This window comes from Phocoena sinus, chromosome 3 (genome assembly GCF_008692025.1).
Source record: "Phocoena sinus isolate mPhoSin1 chromosome 3, mPhoSin1.pri, whole genome shotgun sequence".
Classification (NCBI taxonomy): domain Eukaryota; kingdom Metazoa; phylum Chordata; class Mammalia; order Artiodactyla; family Phocoenidae; genus Phocoena; species Phocoena sinus.
Window position 1 is genome coordinate 450,769 of NC_045765.1, and position 18,549 is coordinate 469,317.

General features: G+C 61.5%; 2 protein-coding genes across 3 annotated transcripts; one reads left to right on the top strand and one right to left on the bottom strand.

Annotated features, from left to right (window-relative positions):
• The first annotated feature begins 258 nt into the window (after nt 1-258).
• FSTL3 (follistatin like 3) lies at nt 259-6,495 on the top strand. Of its 2 annotated transcripts, XM_032628295.1 has the most exons (5): nt 259-442; nt 1,794-1,979; nt 4,144-4,359; nt 4,945-5,172; nt 5,263-6,495. In XM_032628295.1, the coding sequence occupies exons 1-5, from the start codon at nt 340-342 to the stop codon at nt 5,316-5,318; spliced, it is 789 nt and encodes a 262-aa protein (XP_032484186.1). In that variant the 5' UTR covers nt 259-339; the 3' UTR covers nt 5,319-6,495. The 2 variants fall into 2 exon arrangements, with proteins under 2 accessions (XP_032484186.1, XP_032484185.1); XM_032628294.1 differs by having other exon boundaries at nt 4,945-6,495.
• Nucleotides 6,496-7,192: 697 nt separating this feature from the next.
• On the bottom strand, nt 7,193-18,292 carry PRSS57 (serine protease 57). The gene is made up of 6 exons (XM_032628296.1): nt 18,246-18,292; nt 11,027-11,171; nt 10,547-10,700; nt 9,444-9,588; nt 8,810-9,064; nt 7,193-7,679 (listed from the first exon to the last, which is right to left on the bottom strand). Exons 2-6 carry the CDS (start codon nt 11,103-11,105, stop codon nt 7,467-7,469), a joined length of 846 nt encoding a protein of 281 aa, XP_032484187.1. The 5' UTR covers nt 11,106-11,171; nt 18,246-18,292; the 3' UTR covers nt 7,193-7,466.
• Between the last annotated feature and the right edge of the window lie 257 nt (nt 18,293-18,549).

Sequence of the window (18,549 nt, forward strand, 5' to 3'; positions counted from 1 at the left end):
GATCCGCAGACGCGCTCCCCTTGGCTCACCGGCCAGTCCCCCAAACGCACGGCGACACCTCGAACTCACAGCCACCAGCCCGGCTCCCGGGTCGTGCCCCCGCCCCCGACCAGCTGCCGCCCACATCGCGCGCGACAGTGCCCCGCGCCCCGCCGTCCCCGCGCCCCGCCCCGGCCGGCCCGCCCCGCCCCGCCCCGCCCGCAGCCCGCGGGACCTTTATAGGGCGCGCCGGCCGCGCGCTGGAAGTGGTGCCGCCGCCGCCCTCCCTGCAGCCCGCCCGCCCGCCCGCCCGCCGCCCGCGCGTCCGACGCGGGGGCCGCCGCCGTGTCTGCGTCCGCCATGCGTCCCGGGGCGCCGGGGCCACTGTGGCCGCTGCCCTGGGGGGCCCTGGCGTGGGCCGTGGGCTTCGTTGGCTCCGTGGGCTCTGGGGACCCCGCGCCCGGTGAGTGGGGCGGCCGGAAGGGGCGGGCGGGGCGGGCCACCCACGTGGGCCTGCCCGGAATGCGGGCCTGGGGGCGAGGTCGGGGGGCGCGGCGGCGGTGGCCGACCGCGGTGACCCGTGGTGACCCGTGGCCGCTGCAGGTTGAATCTGGGAGGGCTTGAGGCTCCCCTCCCCCAGCCCCAAAAGGCCCAAAGGAGGGTCACCAGGAGGTCAGGAGAGCAGCTGGGACTCCTTCACAATTTATTTATCAAGAATCTAGTCACAAGAGCTGCTGACAGTTATTGGGCGCCTAGTGTCTGCCTCTTCCGTCCTGGAATCCATGCAACAGCCCAGTAGTGTGGGCACTCTTCTGCCCGGTTTCCAGGTGGGGAAACTGAGGCACAGGGTCACACAGCTTTCAAGTGGCAAAGCGGGGATTTGAACCTCGACCATCCGGGTCCCAATGCTCCAGAAAGGCAGGGCTGGGTGGCTGGACTCAGGACCTCCAGCTGGGGTCTCAGATTTTCCCTGGGTCTGGTTCAGGCAGACAGGTCATTGGAATCTCACACCTGCCACTTGCGGAGGTGCCGGGGAAGTCACATCCCCACTCCTGGCCTCAGTTTCCCCTTTTATACGGGGTGCCAATGTGCTGGGCTTCCCAGAGCTGGTCCCTGGGAGGCGCTCAGCACAGAGCCTGGGAGCTCCATGGAATGGGGGCCGTGGCGGCCACCCCCGCCCCCACTTAACGGTGCAGAAACCGAGGGCCATCTGCCCCCCACCCCACCCTGCAGCCCCACCCCAGCCCCGCAGTGAGGGGAGAGCCAAGCCCCCTCCCCGAAGGCCGCATCCCCGGGGAGACAGTGAGCTCATGCGAGGGGAATGTTCCCGAGTTGGAGTGAGTAAGAGGCGGGCCAGGCGAGGGGGGGCTGCTGGGCGAGGGGGCTCCGCGTGCCCTCGGGCGCTGTCTAGACAGAGGGCAGAGGCGGGAGAGGCGGCTCCAGGGCCCGCTGACCCTGACACGTCCAGCTCTGGGCGTTTGCCTGCTCGGGCAGGATGCCAGGCCCGGGCTGGGGGCCTGGACCCAGGGGGGAGAGGTTCCCAGGAGGGGGGTGGGGTGGGTGCTGGAGCAGTGTTGGGGCTGGAGCCCAGAGAGGAAGGGTCCCCAAAGAATCTGCAGCCAGGGTGGGGACACCTGTGCGGTTCTCTGCCCCTCCTTCCCAGGTCAGGGGCAGATCATCCCCTCCATAATTACTGAGCACCAATGTATGCATCGCCATGGGCCGGCAGCTGGCTGGAAGGCCAAGGCCGGGGTGTGGGGAGGGGCACCGGAGGGCGCCTCTGGCCACGTGGGAACTGGCCCGCTTGTCCGCAGGTGGTGTCTGCTGGCTCCAGCAGGGCCGAGAGGCCACCTGCAGCCTGGTGCTGAGGACGGACGTGAGCCAGGCTGAGTGCTGTGCGTCTGGTAACATCGACACGGCCTGGTCCAACTTCACGCACCCGGGGAACAAGATCAGCCTCCTGGGCTTCCTGGGCCTCGTCCACTGCCTCCCCTGCAAAGGTGAGACCCTGGGTGTCGGCCGCAGGCCAGGGTCACAGGGTCAGAGGCGGGACAGCCGAGAGTGAGCCCCCCGTCTTGGGGGCAGGCAGAAGCTTGAGGCTGCCGGCACGGGGATCCCAGGCTCAGAGAGGGGTTGCGGGCCTTCAGGCTCCCAGCTTAGCCACCTGCAGGTGAGGGTTCAGGAAGCTCCAAGGAGTCCCCAGTTTGGATTCCAGCCCCTAGGCCCTTGCTCACGAGGAGCCCTCCGCCAGGGTGGCCTTTCCCACTTGCCCTGCACCTGGTGGATGTGCTCACACCTAGTTCCTAGGAAGGTGGATTTTCCCCGACTGGCCATTAGGGTTCGTGACCCCACACTCAGTGTTCCCAGACACTTATCTGCCCTTGACCCCGCAGATTCCAGGGTCTGGGGTTGGGCTTAGCTGTGGTTAAACAGCTGCATGTTAAACAAGCGTGTGCCTCTGCACCACGCTCTGCGAAATGCTGCCTCCCCCATCAGACTAGGGGCTCTCTGAAGGCAGAATGAGTGAATGACTAAGTCAAGACATCGTCTCTGCCCTGGAGAAGGGGTTGGGGACTTTCCCAGCCCCCTGTGCAAGGCTGAACCTGCAAGGACCCAGAGGGCGCAGGGGGGCATGACTTGAAGGAGGTGGGCTCTAGAGCCAGGGTGCTGGCAGATGATTAGGAGTTCGCCAGCTGGAAAAAGCATGGGGGAGAGCATCAGCAGAGACCATGGCCTGGGATCAGACCCTGGTGGGTGGAGTCAGGACAGGGGCACAGGGAGGAGGCTGGAGCTGAGGGCTGCAGACCTGCAGGCCAAACTGAGGAGCCTGACTGGCCGCTGGGATGTGATTAATCCCAGATCAGCCTGGCTGGGTGGTCCCAGACTCAACTGCCATGTGCCCTGGCTCCCTCCAGAAGCCCCTCTGGCTTCTGGGAGGAGGACAGACTTCAAAAAGTGCCTGGCCTGGTTATGAGACGGTCCAGGACCCCCGCCCCCTAACCTTGTCTGGCCTTGGGGACAGGAACTCAGCCCTGCCACTTCTGTTCTTGCTTGCGTGAAGCCACCCGGGAGAGCGTTTCCAGATGTGCGTGTGGGCGGGCAGCATGGGAGGCGCCCAGGTGCAGCCCACATGCCCTGGCACAGGGACTTGGGGCACGCCAGCTAGTCTCTTAGGAGCATCCATCATTTTCTGCTCACCCTGTAGTGTGGGTTTCCCCATCAGCCCCACTTTACACACAGGGAAACTGAAGCTGAAACATCAACTCGAGCTCAGAGACGGCCCTCCAGACCCACAAGCCACAGAGCTGGGGGGGTCCATCGGGTCCGGCCTGGAGTTCTCACGCCGAAGTGCCCTGGCTGTCTCCAACTCACAGCTGTGACCGTTTCCCCCTTTTGTAAAATGACGACGAAACGGCACCACCTTGTGTGGGTAGATGGGAGGCTGCACTGGGCCTGGGAGGCCAGAAGCAGCCGTTAGCCGGGCCTGAGTGGGGGAGGGGATCTCAGAGAGAGACTTGTTTCCCTACCTGAGAAATGGGGCTGCGGGGGGCGGTAACCCTTGGTTCGGAGGGCTCGGGCTGTGGGAGGCCCCCTCCTCAGGAAATGAGCCTCAGACCAGGCCGACGCCCCGCCCTCCCTGACACCTCCTCCGGGGAGGTCCTGGCAGGCACGGGGAACAGACGCTGCCCGTCCTCCCCATACCCGCGCCTGGACGGGGTGGAGCCCCCCGCTCCCCCCGCGGGCTGACGCAGCCGATCCCCCGCCGGCCTTCCCAGAAACGCGCGTAAATCAGGGAACAGACGTCAGCCCGAGCGGGTGGCCCAGCTGCGGAGCGAGAGCTGGACCGGGGGCGGAAGCCCGTTCCTCCCGGACCCCCAGATTCCGGGCAGAGACCCCTCCCTCCCGCCCACACTGAGCCCCGCCCCCCGACAGAAGCCCGCCCCAGGAGCAGCGTCGAGTCCGTGTCCACCCGGGCCGTGGCTGAATCTCGTTCCTAACGGTCCCGCCCCCAGACCCCCAAATCAGTCTCCTCCCCTGTGGGCCCCGACTCCGGCCCGGCCTCTATCCCTCGGAACAGGGAGGGGGCGAGGGCGCGGGGGGCCCTGAGGACCTCCGGCCTCGGCCACGCGCCCCAGCCCACACGTGTGTGTCCTCTGTCCACAGATTCGTGCGAGGGCGTGGCGTGCGGCCCGGGCAAGGCCTGCCGCATGCTGGGGGGCCGTCCGCGCTGCGAGTGCGCGCCCGACTGCTCGGGGCTCCCAGCGCGCCTTCAGGTCTGCGGCTCGGACGGCGCCACCTACCGCGACGAGTGCGAATTGCGCGCCGCGCGCTGCCGCGGCCACCCAGACCTGCGCGTCATGTACCGGGGCCGCTGCCGCAGTACGTAGGGGCGGGGGCCTGGGGGAGGGGCGGGGCCGCCGGGCCTGAGCATCCTGTAAGGCCGCTGCCGCAACGCGTGGGGGCGTGGTCTTGGCAGGAAGGGGCGGGGTCTGAAATCCAGGGTGTCCTATTATGTCTTACGGATTTGGGCGGGCTAGGCGGGGTGGCACCCCACCCACCAGCCCTGCTCCCAGGCCTTGTGCTAGGCGGGGCTTAGATGGGAGCTCGTGGGCGGGGCCTAGCGGAGGGAGTCTATTGTCCCGCGAGAGTGTCACTGGATTAGGTCTTTTGTGGGGTCATGAATGCGAAAGAGTTGGGTGCAGGTTTGGAAAGGGGATTCTGGGGCTCATATGGGGTGAGAGATACGAGTGTGTGTCAGAGAAGCTTACTGGTGCAATCAAAGGGGGGAGGGATTGAGAGTGGATCTGGAGTGTGGGCGCGGTTCGTGGAAGGGGTGTGGCTTCTGGTGCAACCAGGGGGCCGCGTCTGAGGGTCGGACCCTGAGGGCGGGCTCGCGGCGGGGGCGGGGCCTGTGGCCCAGGTTAGGAGGAGCGCCCCTGACCCTCCCCGACGCCCCACCGGCAGAATCGTGCGCGCACGTTGTGTGCCTGCGGCCGCAGTCATGTGTGGTGGACCAGACCGGCAGCGCGCACTGCGTGGTGTGCCGCGCGGCGCCCTGCCCCGCGCCCTCCAGCCCCGGCCAGGAGCTCTGTGGCAACAACAACGTCACCTACATGTCCTCGTGCCACCTCCGCCAGGCCACCTGCTTTCTGGGCCGCTCCATCGGCGTGCGCCACCCGGGCAGTTGTGCAGGTGCGGCGAGGGGCGGGGAGCAGCGGCGGGGTCTAGCCCCCAGCCCCTCTCCGCGCCCGCATTTCTCTTTTGGTCCCTCCCACTCTGCAGGCACCCCCGAGCCGCTAGATGCTGAGTCGGAGGAGGACGAGGAGAACTTTGTGTGAGCCTGAGGGACCGGCCTGGGCCTGGCGTTCAAGGCAGCCCCGTTTTATTTATTGCCACAGCAGAGTCTAATTTATGTCCCACGGACACTCCTCAGAGTCTGGACCGGGACCATTTTGGGAGCCCTGTTGCCCCCCGACGATACCTTGGAAGGACTGGGGGAAGGAGGCCTGGGAGCAGGGCTGGTGGGTGGGGTGCCACCCCAGACCTAGGTACCCTACTGCCCAGGAGGACCCCACGCTTCTCCTTCCTCGTGGATAACTCTATTCATTGTCGCTGCCACCGAGAGGGCTGGGGACTTCCTGCCAGCAATTAATGAAGAGGCACCCTGGCCTCTATTGATAGAACAGGGACCAGGGGGTGAGAGGGGATCCACGGCCTGGGTGTGTAGAGATGAGCCTCAGAACATGCCCAGACCCCAGACAGGCCAAGGAAGCAACCACTGTCCCCCACCAGCCCCAGGGTAACCAAGGGGCTTACCTTCCCTCTCCCTCCAGCTCCCAGTGTGTTCTGTGAAGGCCCCTGAGAAAAGCCCAGCTTGTCCCCAGGGACAGGGTGCCATCTGGGCCTCTGGACACAGGACTTGGGCATGGAGAGGCCGTATCTGCCCAGAACAGGGCACCATGTCCGGTGGTGCCCGGCCCCCTTAGGGTGGGACCCGGTGGGGTCCCTGCTCACCCACTGGCCCGGGATGGAAAATAGACACCAAGACCCACTGCACACCTGGCATCCTGGAGCCGTGTGTCTGAGGGGCACCCCAGTGCCTGCTGCCCCGTGCACAAGTGAGGTCCAGACCCGGGACCCTCTGTCCCCCGCATCCTGCCCTGGCCACGCCTCTAAGCCCTGTTCCCAGCTGAGCCCCCGCTGCCTGCCAGCTGGGTTCCCTCCATCTTCCTGGGCTGTTGCTCTTTGTCACCTCCCTGTGCCTGTGTGTAGACTGGAGGTTCAGACCAGGGTGGGGGCCCAGCGGGGCAGGAGCCCAACTCCCCGAGTTTGGAGCGAGGAGCACAGGGCAGTGGGGCTCGTCCGTGTCCTTCCCAGCCTCCAGGAAGTGCCTTACCTGTGACACCTGGAAAAGTGCCCTTGAGCAGTGGGTTCGCCTGAGCCCCCGACAAGGCAACCTCCCCCGCCCTGGGGTCCTGCCTCGCCTGCCAAAGAAATAAACACTGAAAAAGCCACTTTGGATGTCCAGGCCTCGGTTTGCCTGCCACCTCTCTGAGCCTCTGCGCCGCCCACTTTGGTAGGGGGTTACCAGCCTGGGTCCTGGGGTGCTGTGATGCTGGTGCATAGTGTGTTCTGGAAGCATCCAGCGCAGAAACACAGGTGTATGTCCTTGGGGCGGCCACTGCCCGACTCGGGGCCTCAGTGCCCACCTTCAGGCGGTGGGCGGCAGCCGAGGTAGAACTGGGGCAGGTGGGGTGAGGGTGGGTGGGAGAGTCTTGGCCTTTATGGGGCAGGGGAGGGGAAGAGGGGGGTCAAGATGGCTTAGGGCAGCCCCAAGAGGCCACCTGGTTTAGGGTCCAGAAACGGAGGCCTGGCCTGGAAGGGTTGGAGGTACCATAGTGACAGTAACACGATTAGTAAAAGTACCAGCTGGGACTCGCCCAGCCTTGCCGCCAGCCGGGCACCATTCACTCAAAGCTCTTTTCAGAGGGTGAGCCAGGCCAACCTGAGACCCCACCCTGAGGACCAGAGACCCTACCCTCTCCCGGCCTCGGTTTCCCCATTTGTGTGGGGTTGGCTGGAGGGCAGAGGAGTGGCGGTCCAGGTAGGGACCAAGGCGGGGAGGCAGGGTGGGAAACTCCAGAGGGGTCAGCGCGGGGAGGGTGTGGGAGGGCGGAGAGGGGCCCAGGTCCTATGGCTCAAGGTCCCTCCGGGAGGGAGTGGTGGAACTGGACCCTCGGCCACGCTGAGGCCAAGGAGAAGCTCAAAGACGTGCATGGACCCTGGAGGCAGACCATCGTGTCTGGTGAGCCAGTTAACACTTTATTGTGTTATTTTGCCCTTTTTGTTTGGAACTGATTCCCCCCTATCCCACCTGCCATCCCACACACACCAGGCTTCCTGGGGTTTGGGGGCCCGTGGACCCTCTGCCCCAGCCACGGAATTTTCCAGGCCGGAGCTAACCTCATCTTGTGCGCTGCTGTGGTTCAGGCAACTCCTGCTGGGCCCCCAGTGGTCCTGGGTGGGGGGCTGGGCTGGGGGCCGTGCGGGCCCCGCCGAACCACATCCCAGATCCAGGTCACGAAGGCGGACACCAGTGTGTACACGTCGGGGGTCTTGGGGTTGCCGCACCAGAGGCCGGAGAAGGAGATGACGCCATGGGCCTGATTTCTGCAAACCAGGGGCCCCCCAGAGTCTGCCTGGAGGTGGAGGCAAAGGTGAGGCCAGGGGTCCCTCTCTGGGCCTCACTTTCCTTAAAGGAGCTCATACGGGTGAATGTGAGAAGGACCCTCCCTGCCTCAAAATCCTTCCATGGCTCCCTAGAGCTTTTACAGCAAAGACTAAGCTCCTCACCTCAGCCTTTAAGGCCTAGAGGATCCAGCCCCCACCCACCTGTCTGCCCTCCTCTCCCCCGACTTGCTTGGTTTCAGCCATGCCAGCCTACCTTGCTCTTCCTGCAGCAAACCAAGCTCCAACCTCTAGGCTTTTGCATATTCTTGAGACCCGTTACTGCCCCCTGCTGGACACTGCTTGTATAAATACACAAGTCGGCAGCACCTTGTGCAGTGCACAACTTGCGCAGCTGTACACAGCAGCTCTGTGACTGGTCTCTCTGCCTGGCATGCCTCCCCTCAGATCTTCTCAAGGCCCCTCCAACTCTCAAAAGTACTTTCCTCAGAGAGACCTCCCGGAATACTCACCGTAAAACTCCTGCTTCCTCCTCTCCCCTCGCCTCCCCACACCTATCACCCTAATTGTCACCTGGAATCAGCTCTGACCCTAAGAAGTAGGTCCTATTTGTGTGACAGTTTTACAGATGGAGAAAGTGAGGTCCCGAGAAGTGAGGTGACTTTTCTAAGACCACACATCTGGGAAGTGGCTCAGTCTGGACGTGGACCCAGGCAGTTGGGCTCCAGAATCTGAACCACTGCACTCTCATGGCTGGAACAAAAGACACCGCCCCCCACCCCCACCCCACACCTGGGCTGAGTTTCTTCCTTGGCACCGGGGCCAAATTTGCCATTAATCCATACAAGGGCTTAGGAGCAGGAGCTTCTTCCTTGAGATCTGGACCTCGCTTTTTTTTTTTTGACACTGCTTTTAAAGACACAGATCTGTAGCTGTTTGTGCAGTGTGCAACCTGCACAGCCATACACGGCATCCCTGTGACCCTGGGCAAATCCGCGCCCTTCCAGGGCCTTAGGCGAGGCCCATCTGGTCAAAGGTGACCTGGGACTTAGTTCCCAAGGCTCTGCCCAGCTCTGACCCTCTCTGTGGGCCTCAGTTTCCCCACGCGGTAAGCAGGCAGGACAGAGACTGAGTGTCTCACCGAGCAGAAGCCACGTCGCTGGCGGTCCCCACTGCGGGTGCAGAGCATGGCAGGGCTCAGCTGCCCGTTCCAGGAGCTGTTGCAGATGTCCAGGTCCAGCACGCGGACCTCGGCCTCCATCAACACAGGCGGCAGCTCCTCGAAGTTGGACACGGAGCCCCAGCCGGCCACCTTGCACCGTGCCCCGGCCTTGGGTGGCCTCTGTGGCAGCCCCAGCAGCCCCACTGCAGGACCCAGGATGGCAGAGCTGTTCAGCTGCAGGGGGAGCACTGAGGTTAGCCCCCCGCCCCCCGCCACCACAGCCACCCACCACTGCTCCTGCCTGTTTACCTTTCTGGGTTTCTTCTTGGCTTCATGGAGAGAAGTCAGTGGCAGCCGTCATTAGGCTGTCAGAAGGCCACCACGTGCCGCCGCCCGTCAGGCCTCAACTGCCTCAGACCAGGACTCTGGTCTTCCCCAGCCTCCAGTCTCAACCCCTCAGCTGCCCAAAGGGTCTTTCTAACGAGCCTCTCCTTCCCTGCTCTGAGCACGGGTGCTCACAGGATCCCAACAGCTGATTTTAAACAAATCAGGCCATCGTGGGGGGGGGGGCTGGGACCCGCGTCTGGCCCTCGTCCCCCACGCAGCGTCTCACCCGCAGCAGACAGATGTCACTGGTGTGGGTGGCCGGATGGTAGTCGGGGTGCGTGAAGACAGCCGAGATGCTGAACACCTGCTGCGTGGCCTCTGCGGCGCGCAGGTCGTGGGCCCCTAGCACCACCAGGCCTGTTTGGGGGTCTCTGCGGGGTGGGGAGGGTGGTTGTGAGCGAGGCTGGGGTGAGGGCCACCCGGCACGGGGTGGGGTCTCTCCCCACCTGCCGAGCAAATCCATGTCATCCTCACGCCAGCCCGTGATAATAAGCGTCACGTTTATTACCGTTCCACCTCAATTACGGTATTAACTCCAATCGCGGCAATATGAACTTAATTTAATTTTTTTTGGCCACGCCGCGTGACCTGCAGAATCCTAGTTCCCCGACCAGGGATTGAACTCGCTCCCCCTGCAGAGAGACCATGAAGTCCTAACGACTGGACCACCAGGGGATTCCCACTGCAGTACTTTTTAAAAGGAATTTAATTAATTAATTTTTGGCTGCATTGGGTCTTCGTTGCTGCGCTCGGGCTTTCTCTAGTTTCAGCAAGCAGGGGCTACACTTCGTTGGGGTGCCCGCGGGCTTCTCATTGCGGTGGCTTCTCTTGTCGCGAAGCACGGGCTCTAGGCACGCGGGCTCAGTAGTTGTGGCTCGTGGGTTCTAGAGCGCAGGCTCAGTGGTTGTGGCGCCCGGGCTTAGTTGCTCCGCGGCCTGTGGGATCTTCCCGGACCAGGGCTCGAACCCGTGTCCCCTGCATTGGCAGGCGGATTCTTAACCACTGCGCCACCAGGGAAGCCCCTGCAATATTAATTTTAATACTTATAAAAACATACTTAGAATGAATATAATACGCATTATATTTCTTCTAATTCCCACCTCGATTATAGTATTGCCTCCAGTAATTTCAATATGAATGTTAGTAGTCGTTATAACAATATGCTCAGGACAAGCATAACGGTTATAACATCGGCTTATGGTCACGGCTGCTGCTCGTTCCCTACTTCTCCTGCCGCCCCCCCATCCCTGATAAACTCCCCAGCTGAGAGGCCTGTCTGCACGAGCCCTCACCCCACCCACACCAGGGCACCCCTTCATCCTGGCTCACCTGTCTGTGAAGCAGTGGGCGGCCGACACAACCCAGCGGGTCTGCAGCAGGAAGCCCCCGCAGTGGTGCTGGCCCTGGAAACTCACGGACGCCATGTAGGGCCGGGAGTGGGGGGTCACCTTGTGGCCCCCGATGATCCGGGATGCCCAGGAGCCTGCAGGCAGGGTGGGCAGCGAGTCAGGGACGGGGCAGTGTGGGGTAGGGGTCAGGCTGGGCGGGATAGGCAGACACAGAGATACACAGAGATGCCCAGAGAAGGCCGTGGAGTTTGCCAGGAGAGGGGCCGGGTGCACTAAAAGCTGGGCCTGGGCCTGGCCGAGACCCCAGCTGGGCCTCATGCCCGCCTCCCAGCTGAGACCCGAGAGGAACAGCCATGCAGGGGGCTGAGTAACTGACTACGTGGTGCTACCTGGAGCTTCCTGGGTGGGGTCCCTGTACGGGGCTCTGACGGGCTTGGTTGGGCTACTCGGGGGTCCTCACCTGGGGGCCTCATGGGCAGCATCTGGAAGGCGGTCAGAGTCAGCAGCAGGCAGGCCCAGCTCCCCTCCCCGGGCCTCATGGCTGCTGCAGGTCAGCCTCTCCCTGGAGAGCTCTGCGGGCTGTGGTCCACCCACTGCCCAACGGCCTGGAAATGGGGAACTGGGCTGTGGCCTGTGGTCAGAGCCCCCACCAGCCCAGTTCTGAGCCAGTGCTTCGGAAAGTCTGATGACTGTCCTGCATCCGGGTCGTTGATGATAATCGTAATGTCACGGGAAGCCAGGAGCCAGGGCAGCGGAGTGGGCACGGGGGCTCTGGGGGGCTCCTGGCTCTGCCAAGTCATGTGACCCCAGAGGTCCCTAATGCGTGCCATGCCCCGGTTTACCCAGCATCTCCCAGGTATGCAGTTGGCAGCACAACAGCCCTCGCTGCCCCTCAGGGCTGGGGACCAGCTCTCCAGCTGAAGGGGGTCCGGGTCCAGCCCTGCCCGTCACTGCCTCAAACCTCAGTTTCCCCATCTGCCACCCCAGCCTCCAGAAAGCCTTGTGACTGCTGCTGCCTTTGTTGCCTGTATTGAGGTATTGAGTGCCTACGGCATTACCAGCCTCCGGTAAGTGCCGGAGATGGAGCCCAATGTGACAAAGGCACCCACCCTCGCGGTGCTGGCGTTTCTCGGGGTTGTGGGTACGGATGAGGTGATCTGCTTTCATGGCTGAAGCACAGGCTCTGGTGGCCAGAGAACAGCGAGCTTGTCAGGTCAGTTCAGGGCCTTGAAGGCGGGGGCTTCTCCTGTGGGTACCGGGGAGCCATGGAGGCTTCAGAGCAGGGAAGGGGCAGCAGGGCCTTGGTGAGGGGCCACACACAGGGGACACACAGGTCAGAGGCCCTGTGCTGCCTTGCGGAGGCTTTGCTGAGACCCCGTGCCCGTCCGCCATCAGTCACTAAAGTGGAGATGCAGAGGGACATCTGGGAGGCAGGGGACCCCGCACAGCATGGAGGAGAGCGACTGGGGCTAGGGGTGGCCCTGTGCAGAGAGGGGGCCAGTGTCACAGGAAGGGGAACGGAGGCTCAGTGGCCGCTGCTCACAGTAGGCTCGCCCCACACACGCCTCGGAGGCACAGAGGGTACCTCGCCAGAACGCAGTGCCCAGCCCGGAGGACCAGGGTGGGCTCCATCAGTGCCGGGGCGGGGGAGGGTGGTCCTCCCAGCCCATCACTCAGCATTGCGACAAGGGTGTGAGGGCGTGGGATGGACGGAGAAGGTGAGGTGGAGCTGGAGGTGGGAGAGACCCAGTGGCAGAGACATGGAAGAGAGGCAGAGACAGAGAGATAGACACAGAGATAGACACAGAGACAGAGGGAGACGTAGAGGCAGGACAGGACTCCAACATGGGCCTCCCGGGGCTAAATCCAGGTGTGGGCAGGGCCGGTCCTGCCGGAGCCTCCAGGGGAGCATCGGTTCCCGCTTTTTCCAGCTTCCAGAGGCGCTGCATCCCTGGCTCGCGGCCCCTCCTGCATCCTCACAGCCAGCAGCGCAGCATCTCCCGTCTCTCTCTGCGTCTGACCCTCCCGCCTCCCTCTTATAAGGACGCTGTGATGACGCTGGGCCCCCAGGAATCCAGAGTCGACCCCATCTCTCTTAACTCAATCCCACCTGCAAGGTCCCTTCTGCCCCATCAGGTGACATACCCACAGGTCCCAGGATCAGGATGCGGAGGCTGTGGGGCCGTATTTAGCCAACCTCAGTCCCCTGTGTTAATTAGTTTGCTATGTTGTTATCACACCCATTTCACAGACAAGGAAACTGAGGCACAGCCTTGAAAGCTGCAGGGTGGGGGTAGAACCAGCTGGTTTGGAAGGAACCGGCCGTGCTGGCATGCAGACTCCTAGATCTCAGCCCGGATAGGCCCACTGATCAGGTAAGAGAAGGTCATTCTAAGCCACTAAGTTTGCAGTGCTGTATTACTGCAGCTGCGGGAAACCATCAGGCCCTGAACATGGAGGAAAGTGGGAAACGTCCATGCGAAAGTCGTTTCCGGGGTCTCGGCCAGAGCTGGACCCCGCATTTCCCTCGGAAGTCAATGCAGGCGGTAGCAGATGATTCTTCGGGAGACTTCGGTGGCTCCTGTCCACTCTGGCTCCCTGGGGCTGTCCTGTCTCGTCTGTGCCCCAAGGCCTCAGTCACTTCCCCCAGCCACATGCCCCTGGGGGTTGGTATTACCCGAAGCTGCAGATGTGTGGAACTCATGCAGTCCTAGAGCAAACCAAGGCTGTCGGTACTGTTTCTGTCCCCATGGGGAAACAGAGGCACAGAAAGTTTAAGTACCTTGACTAAGGCTGCACAGCGAGGGGGAAATGGGGCCAGGGTTGCAGCCTCAGGCCAGCTCCTGTTGCCTCTGCCAAGGGCCGATTCTTCCCACAGCCCGTTGTATTTTCCTTCTTGTCTGGCAAGCAGTTATGAAACCAGCAACTGTCCTTCAAGGATCCAAGTAACCAAGTCCTGAGGAACGGACTGTGTGGAGCTCAGTGTTTCCACTTCCCAAACTGAAGCCCAGAGAGTGGAGCTTGGCTGGTCTGGGGCTGCACAGCAGACGGTCTTGAACCCAGAACTCCGGGACTGTCATCCTTGAAGGGTCTTTCCATGGAGGATTTGGGTGGCTTTCCAAGTCAGAGCAACTCAACAATAATAATGTCGCTTCTGATGACGATGATAATAATAGCTCTCTTTACTGAACTCTTACTTTTGTTATTGATTTGTTAGAGCTCTTTACATATTGAGGAGATTAGCTCACAGTCAGTTCCTGAGCATCTGAGTGGGGTATGCATGCAGTCGGTGCTCATCACCCAGCCCTGAGTGGGGCATGCAGTCGGCGCTCAGAAAGTGCACAGCCTCTTCCCTAGCCCAAAGCAGCAGCAGAGGTTCAAGAAGTCAGGAGAGGTTATGGGGCTTGGTCAGGAGTCCCTGAGAATTTGAGAAAAGCTCAAAATCTTCCCAGGAAACCCCCTGGGCTCAGTGTTGGAGCCCAGGGACCCCACCCCACTTGGCCCCTGTGTGTCTCAGTGTCCTCATCTGTGAATAGGGTTGGTCCTTGGAATGGGGCATAGGCCCGGCAGGTGTCAGCTGGTGACGCTTTCCCTTACACCCCACACTTTACTTTTTAACCTCGTTAACTCACATTCCAAGGAAATCACTTCTTCTTTCTTTCTTTCTTCCTTTTTATTTTTTATTGTTTTTTGGCTGCGCTGCACGGCATGTGTGATCTTAGTTCCCCCACCAGGTATCAAACCCGTGCCCCCTGCAATGGAAGCACAGAGTCTTAACCACTGGACCGCCAGGGAAGTCCCAGCTTCTTATTTCTTGAGTGGACGGCACTGCCTTAAAAGTAAACAGTCCAGGGCTTCCCTGGTGGCGCAGTGGTTGGGAGTCCGCCTGCCGATGCGGGGGGCGTGGGTTCGTGCCCCGGTCCGGGAGGATCCCACGTGCCGCGGAGCCGCTGGGCCCGTGAGCCATGGCCGCTGAGCCTGCGTGTCCGGAGACTGTGCTCCGCAGCGGGAGAGGCCACAGCAGTGAGAGGCCCGCGTACCGCAAAAAAAAAAAAAAAAAAAGTAAACAGTCCGGGACTTCCCTGGTGGCATAGTCGTTAAGAATCCGCCTGCCATACATATAGCTGATTCATTTTGTTATACAGCAGAAACTAACACAACATTGTAAAGCAATTATACTCCAATAAAGATGTTAAAAAAAAAAAAAAACGAATCCGCCTGCCAATGCAGGGAACACGGGTTTGATCTCTGGTGCAGGAAGATCCCATATGTCGCGGAGCAACTAAGCCCGTGCGCCACAACTACTGAGCCTGTGCTCTAGGGCCCGTGAGCCACAACTACTGAGCCTGTGTGCCTAGAGCCCGTACTCTGCAACAAGAGAAGCCACTGCAATGGGAAACCCACGCACTGCAACAAAGAGTACCCCCACTCGCCACAACTAGAGAAAGCTCAGGTGCAGCAACGAAGACCCAACGCAGCCAAAAATTAAAAAAAAAAAAACCAAAAAAAAAAAAAACAAAGGAAGCAAATAAATCTCTAAGAAAAACAGAATAAACAGCCCAATCCTGCATCCTGCATCCTGCATCCCAGCCAGGTTTCCTCTGGATGCCAGCCCTGGCCAGTGTGGGGTGGTGACAGACACCACTGCCCTTCACAGACTTTCTCCTGGACCCGCATCCAAAGGCCTGGCAGAGAACGGAGGAAGCGACAAGTAGGTGTGAGTGGCTGGCACGTGGGGGCCCTGAGCAAGCCCATTCCATGGATGGGTGAACTGAGGTGGCGGGCAGAGCGTCACCACTGCTGTCCACCTCGTCTGCCCTTGCAGCCTCCAGGATTTCCACAGGGGGAGGATGGGTGTGGGGATGCGGCTTGGCCACTGTTGTCCGGGCCTCGGTCTCCTCCTCTGGGAAACAGGTGACCCCAGAGCATCTCTGAGGGTGTGGCGAGATCTCAGCGGGGGGCTGGGTGCCCTGGGCGCCCCTCGTCTGCAAACTGGACACCAGCGCCACTCTTCCTGCGGGGAACGTCAAAGGAGATGGAGAGAGGTATGCAGCCCTTCATTCCATGAGTGTTTATTGAGTGCCTGCTGTGTGCGGGCACTGCATGAGTGCAAGGGGGGGCAGGGAACACAGCAGCAGGAGGACACAGACCCCTGCCCTGGTGGAGAGACAGTGAATTGACATCGTCTGCAGCAGAATTAAGTGGGGAAAGAGTGACCAGAGTCGGCAAGAAGCATAGGGAGGGGGTAGGATTTTAGGGCAAGAAGGAAACCCAGGAACCCTGGTAGAGTGAGGAGGGGAATCCAGGAGGAGCCCAGGGTGGGTGCGGAGAAGGTGTCTGGACAGCCCAGCGGGGTGTGCGGCAGGGGCAGGGGAAGGAGTGGTGCTTTCATTGTTCACCTGGGCCTCGAGAGCCAGACTGCAGGGCACTGGGGAGCCATAGAAGGTGCTTGAGCAGGGCAGGTGGGGGCAGATCTTCTGGTGAGAGTGGAGAGGAGAGAGGAGGTGGGGAGATGGGGAGACTGTGGTTGAGCTGGAGTGGGGGACACAAGGCCTGAGCTAGAGTCAGGGCTGGGAGAGGTGAGGGGGTTTGCGACTCAGGGACAGGGGAGGAGTGGGCTCTTGGGGCCCACACAGAGCCCAGTGTCAGACCCCCCTGGAATCCAAGCGCCCAGAGGATGTCCGGGAGCAGCCGGAGTTGCTGTAAATAAAGTTTTTTTTGTTTTTTTCTAAATAAATTTTATTTATTTATTTTATATTTACTTTTCACTGCGTTGGGTCTTGGTTGCAGCGCGGGCTTTTCTCTAGTTGCAGCGAGCAGGGGCTACTCTTCGTTGCGGTGCGTGGGCTTCTCATTGCAGTGGCTTCTCTTGTTGCAGAGCACGGGCTCTAGGCACGCGGGCTTCAGTGGTTGCAGCACGTGGGCTCAGTAGTTGCGGCTCGTGGGTTCTAGAGCGCAGGCTCAGTAGTTCTGGCACACGGGCTTAGTTGGTCCGCGGCATGTGGGATCTTCCTGCACCAGGGATTGAACCGGTGTCTCCTACATTGGCAGGCGGATTCTTAACCACTGCGCCACCAGGGAAGTCCCTATAACTAAAGTTTTATTGGCACATGGCCACAGATGTGGCCATGTACTGCCTCCGGCCACTTTTGCACTGCAATGGCAGAGCTGAGTCCTTGCCACAGAGAGCGGCCGGCCCGCGATGTTGAAAATGTTTACCATCTGGCCCTTTACAGAAAAAGTTTGCCAACCCCTGAGCGAGTGTATGCTGGGCCCTGTTTCAAGTCCTTCGTGTATGTTCGCTCCGTCAACCCTTCCAGCAGCCCTAGGAGGTAGGGAAGTGAGGCTCAGAGAGGTTAAGAAACAGATCCAGCGTCACACAGCATCTACAGAGCTGAGCTGGAACTGGAACCCAGGCCCCCTGATGTTTCTGAGTCTCTTTCTTTGTTCTGTTTGCTAATTTATCTCATCGTTTTCCTGCTAAATGGGTACATGTTCATTGTAAAAGGAGGGTGCAAAGGCCTGTGAGAGGAAAGGCAGCCACGCCCTCCCCCGTCTGGGGTGCATCGTGCCCCATTTTTCTCCAGAGCTCATCCAAGCCTCTTTCCCTTTACACACCCATTTACTGAGCACCAGCTGAGCAGAACAGTTTTACAGAAACCCTAAGGGCTTTGGAAGAACCTCCCTCTCTGCACCCCCCCTCCCCCACCCCATGGAATAAGTGTGTTCGGGGCCCGGTGGCTAGTGTCCTTCTAAGAACACGTTGGTGGGGACAGCTCCTGCCTCCCTCCTGCTCTGTGGGGTCTGCACAGATGAAGGATCCAAGATGGACTACAGGGAATCGAGGGGACGGCAGGGGAGCGAGTCGGCTCTTTCTGCTGCCTGAACCTGCTCCCCACCCTGGGGAGCCCCCCGTCTAGCCCAGGCTGGGCCTGACCCCAAGCTCCAACCTGGGCATCCAGCTGCCCAACCAAGGCCCCTTTGTCATCTCCCAGGCCCCGTTCATGTCTGCATGTCCTTCTAGGAGCTCAGGCTGGAGAGGGGAACCCTGATGCCTGTCATCCCTCATCCCATCCCGTAGCAATCCTGCAGCCTCCCCCTTCAAGATCCATGCAGAATCCACCTGGTTCTCACGCTGGTCCAGCCTCTGCCATGTCCCTGGGGGCCCCAGTTCAGCCTTTACTGGCCCCCAAGCCCCCCCCCCGCCCCCTTAGCCCCTTTTCATCCACTCCCCACCTGGCAGCTCGAGCGGCCTTCACAGACGTAAACCGGGGTGACCCCTCTCCTGCTCTCAACTCTGCTGTGGCTCCCCAGTGCCCTCAAGACAAAGTCTAAGTTCTCCCTGCCCCCGCTACGGACCCCTCTCACTCTGAGCACGCAGGCCTGTTTGCCCCGTGGGAGCAGATTCAATTCTTTAACCCTCATCCAACTGTAGGGCCGTCCCCAGAGCCCAGCCACTGCTCAGAAGACCAGCAATTGCTCTATTATGATTATTTCTCCTCAAACGGGCCTGGCTCGGTCCCACCGCCGGCCTTTTGCGCTTGCAGTGCCCGCTACCCTGATGCTCTTCCCCAGATACTCCCGCAGGCAGTCTGCGGGTCCTTCCGCCCGCAGTAGGGCCGTGGTCCTCGGAGCGGCCTCCTGGACTTCCCCCGGGCTATTTGTCCCCATTCGCTCACCCTCCGGACCAGGAGCCGGGCAGGGGTGGGATGGATGGCGGCCAGGCTGCGTCCCAGGCCGACTCCGGACTGGCTCGGCCGGAGAATCAGCCCCGCGCCGAGATGGAATGAATGGGTCGGAACGGCCGGAGGTTCCGGCCGGCCGGGCGGGCAGACGCCTGGCGACCGGGGCGCGGTGGCGGCGGCGGCGGCCGGCAGGAGGCGCAGGCGGGCGGCGGCGGGAGGCGGGAGCCGGCGGGAGGGGGCGCGAGCGAAACGCGGCGGCGGCGGCGCGCGCGCCCAGCCCACCCCCCGCGCCCGCCGC

Coding starts and splice junctions, on each gene's coding strand:
- FSTL3 (XM_032628294.1), top strand. CDS start 340: ATGCGTCCCGGGGCGCCGGGGCCACTGTGGCCGCTGCCCTGGGGGGCC. Junction 443..1,793: donor CTCTGGGGACCCCGCGCCCG/GTGAGTGGGGCG, acceptor GCTTGTCCGCAG/GTGGTGTCTGCTGGCTCCAG. Junction 4,360..4,944: donor GTACCGGGGCCGCTGCCGCA/GTACGTAGGGGC, acceptor CCCCACCGGCAG/AATCGTGCGCGCACGTTGTG.
- PRSS57 (XM_032628296.1), bottom strand. CDS start 11,105: ATGAGGCCCGGGGAGGGGAGCTGGGCCTGCCTGCTGCTGACTCTGACC. Junction 9,065..9,443: donor GTGACATCTGTCTGCTGCGG/GTGAGACGCTGC, acceptor CTCCCCCTGCAG/CTGAACAGCTCTGCCATCCT. Junction 7,680..8,809: donor AGCGACGTGGCTTCTGCTCG/GTGAGACACTCA, acceptor CTCCACCTCCAG/GCAGACTCTGGGGGGCCCCT.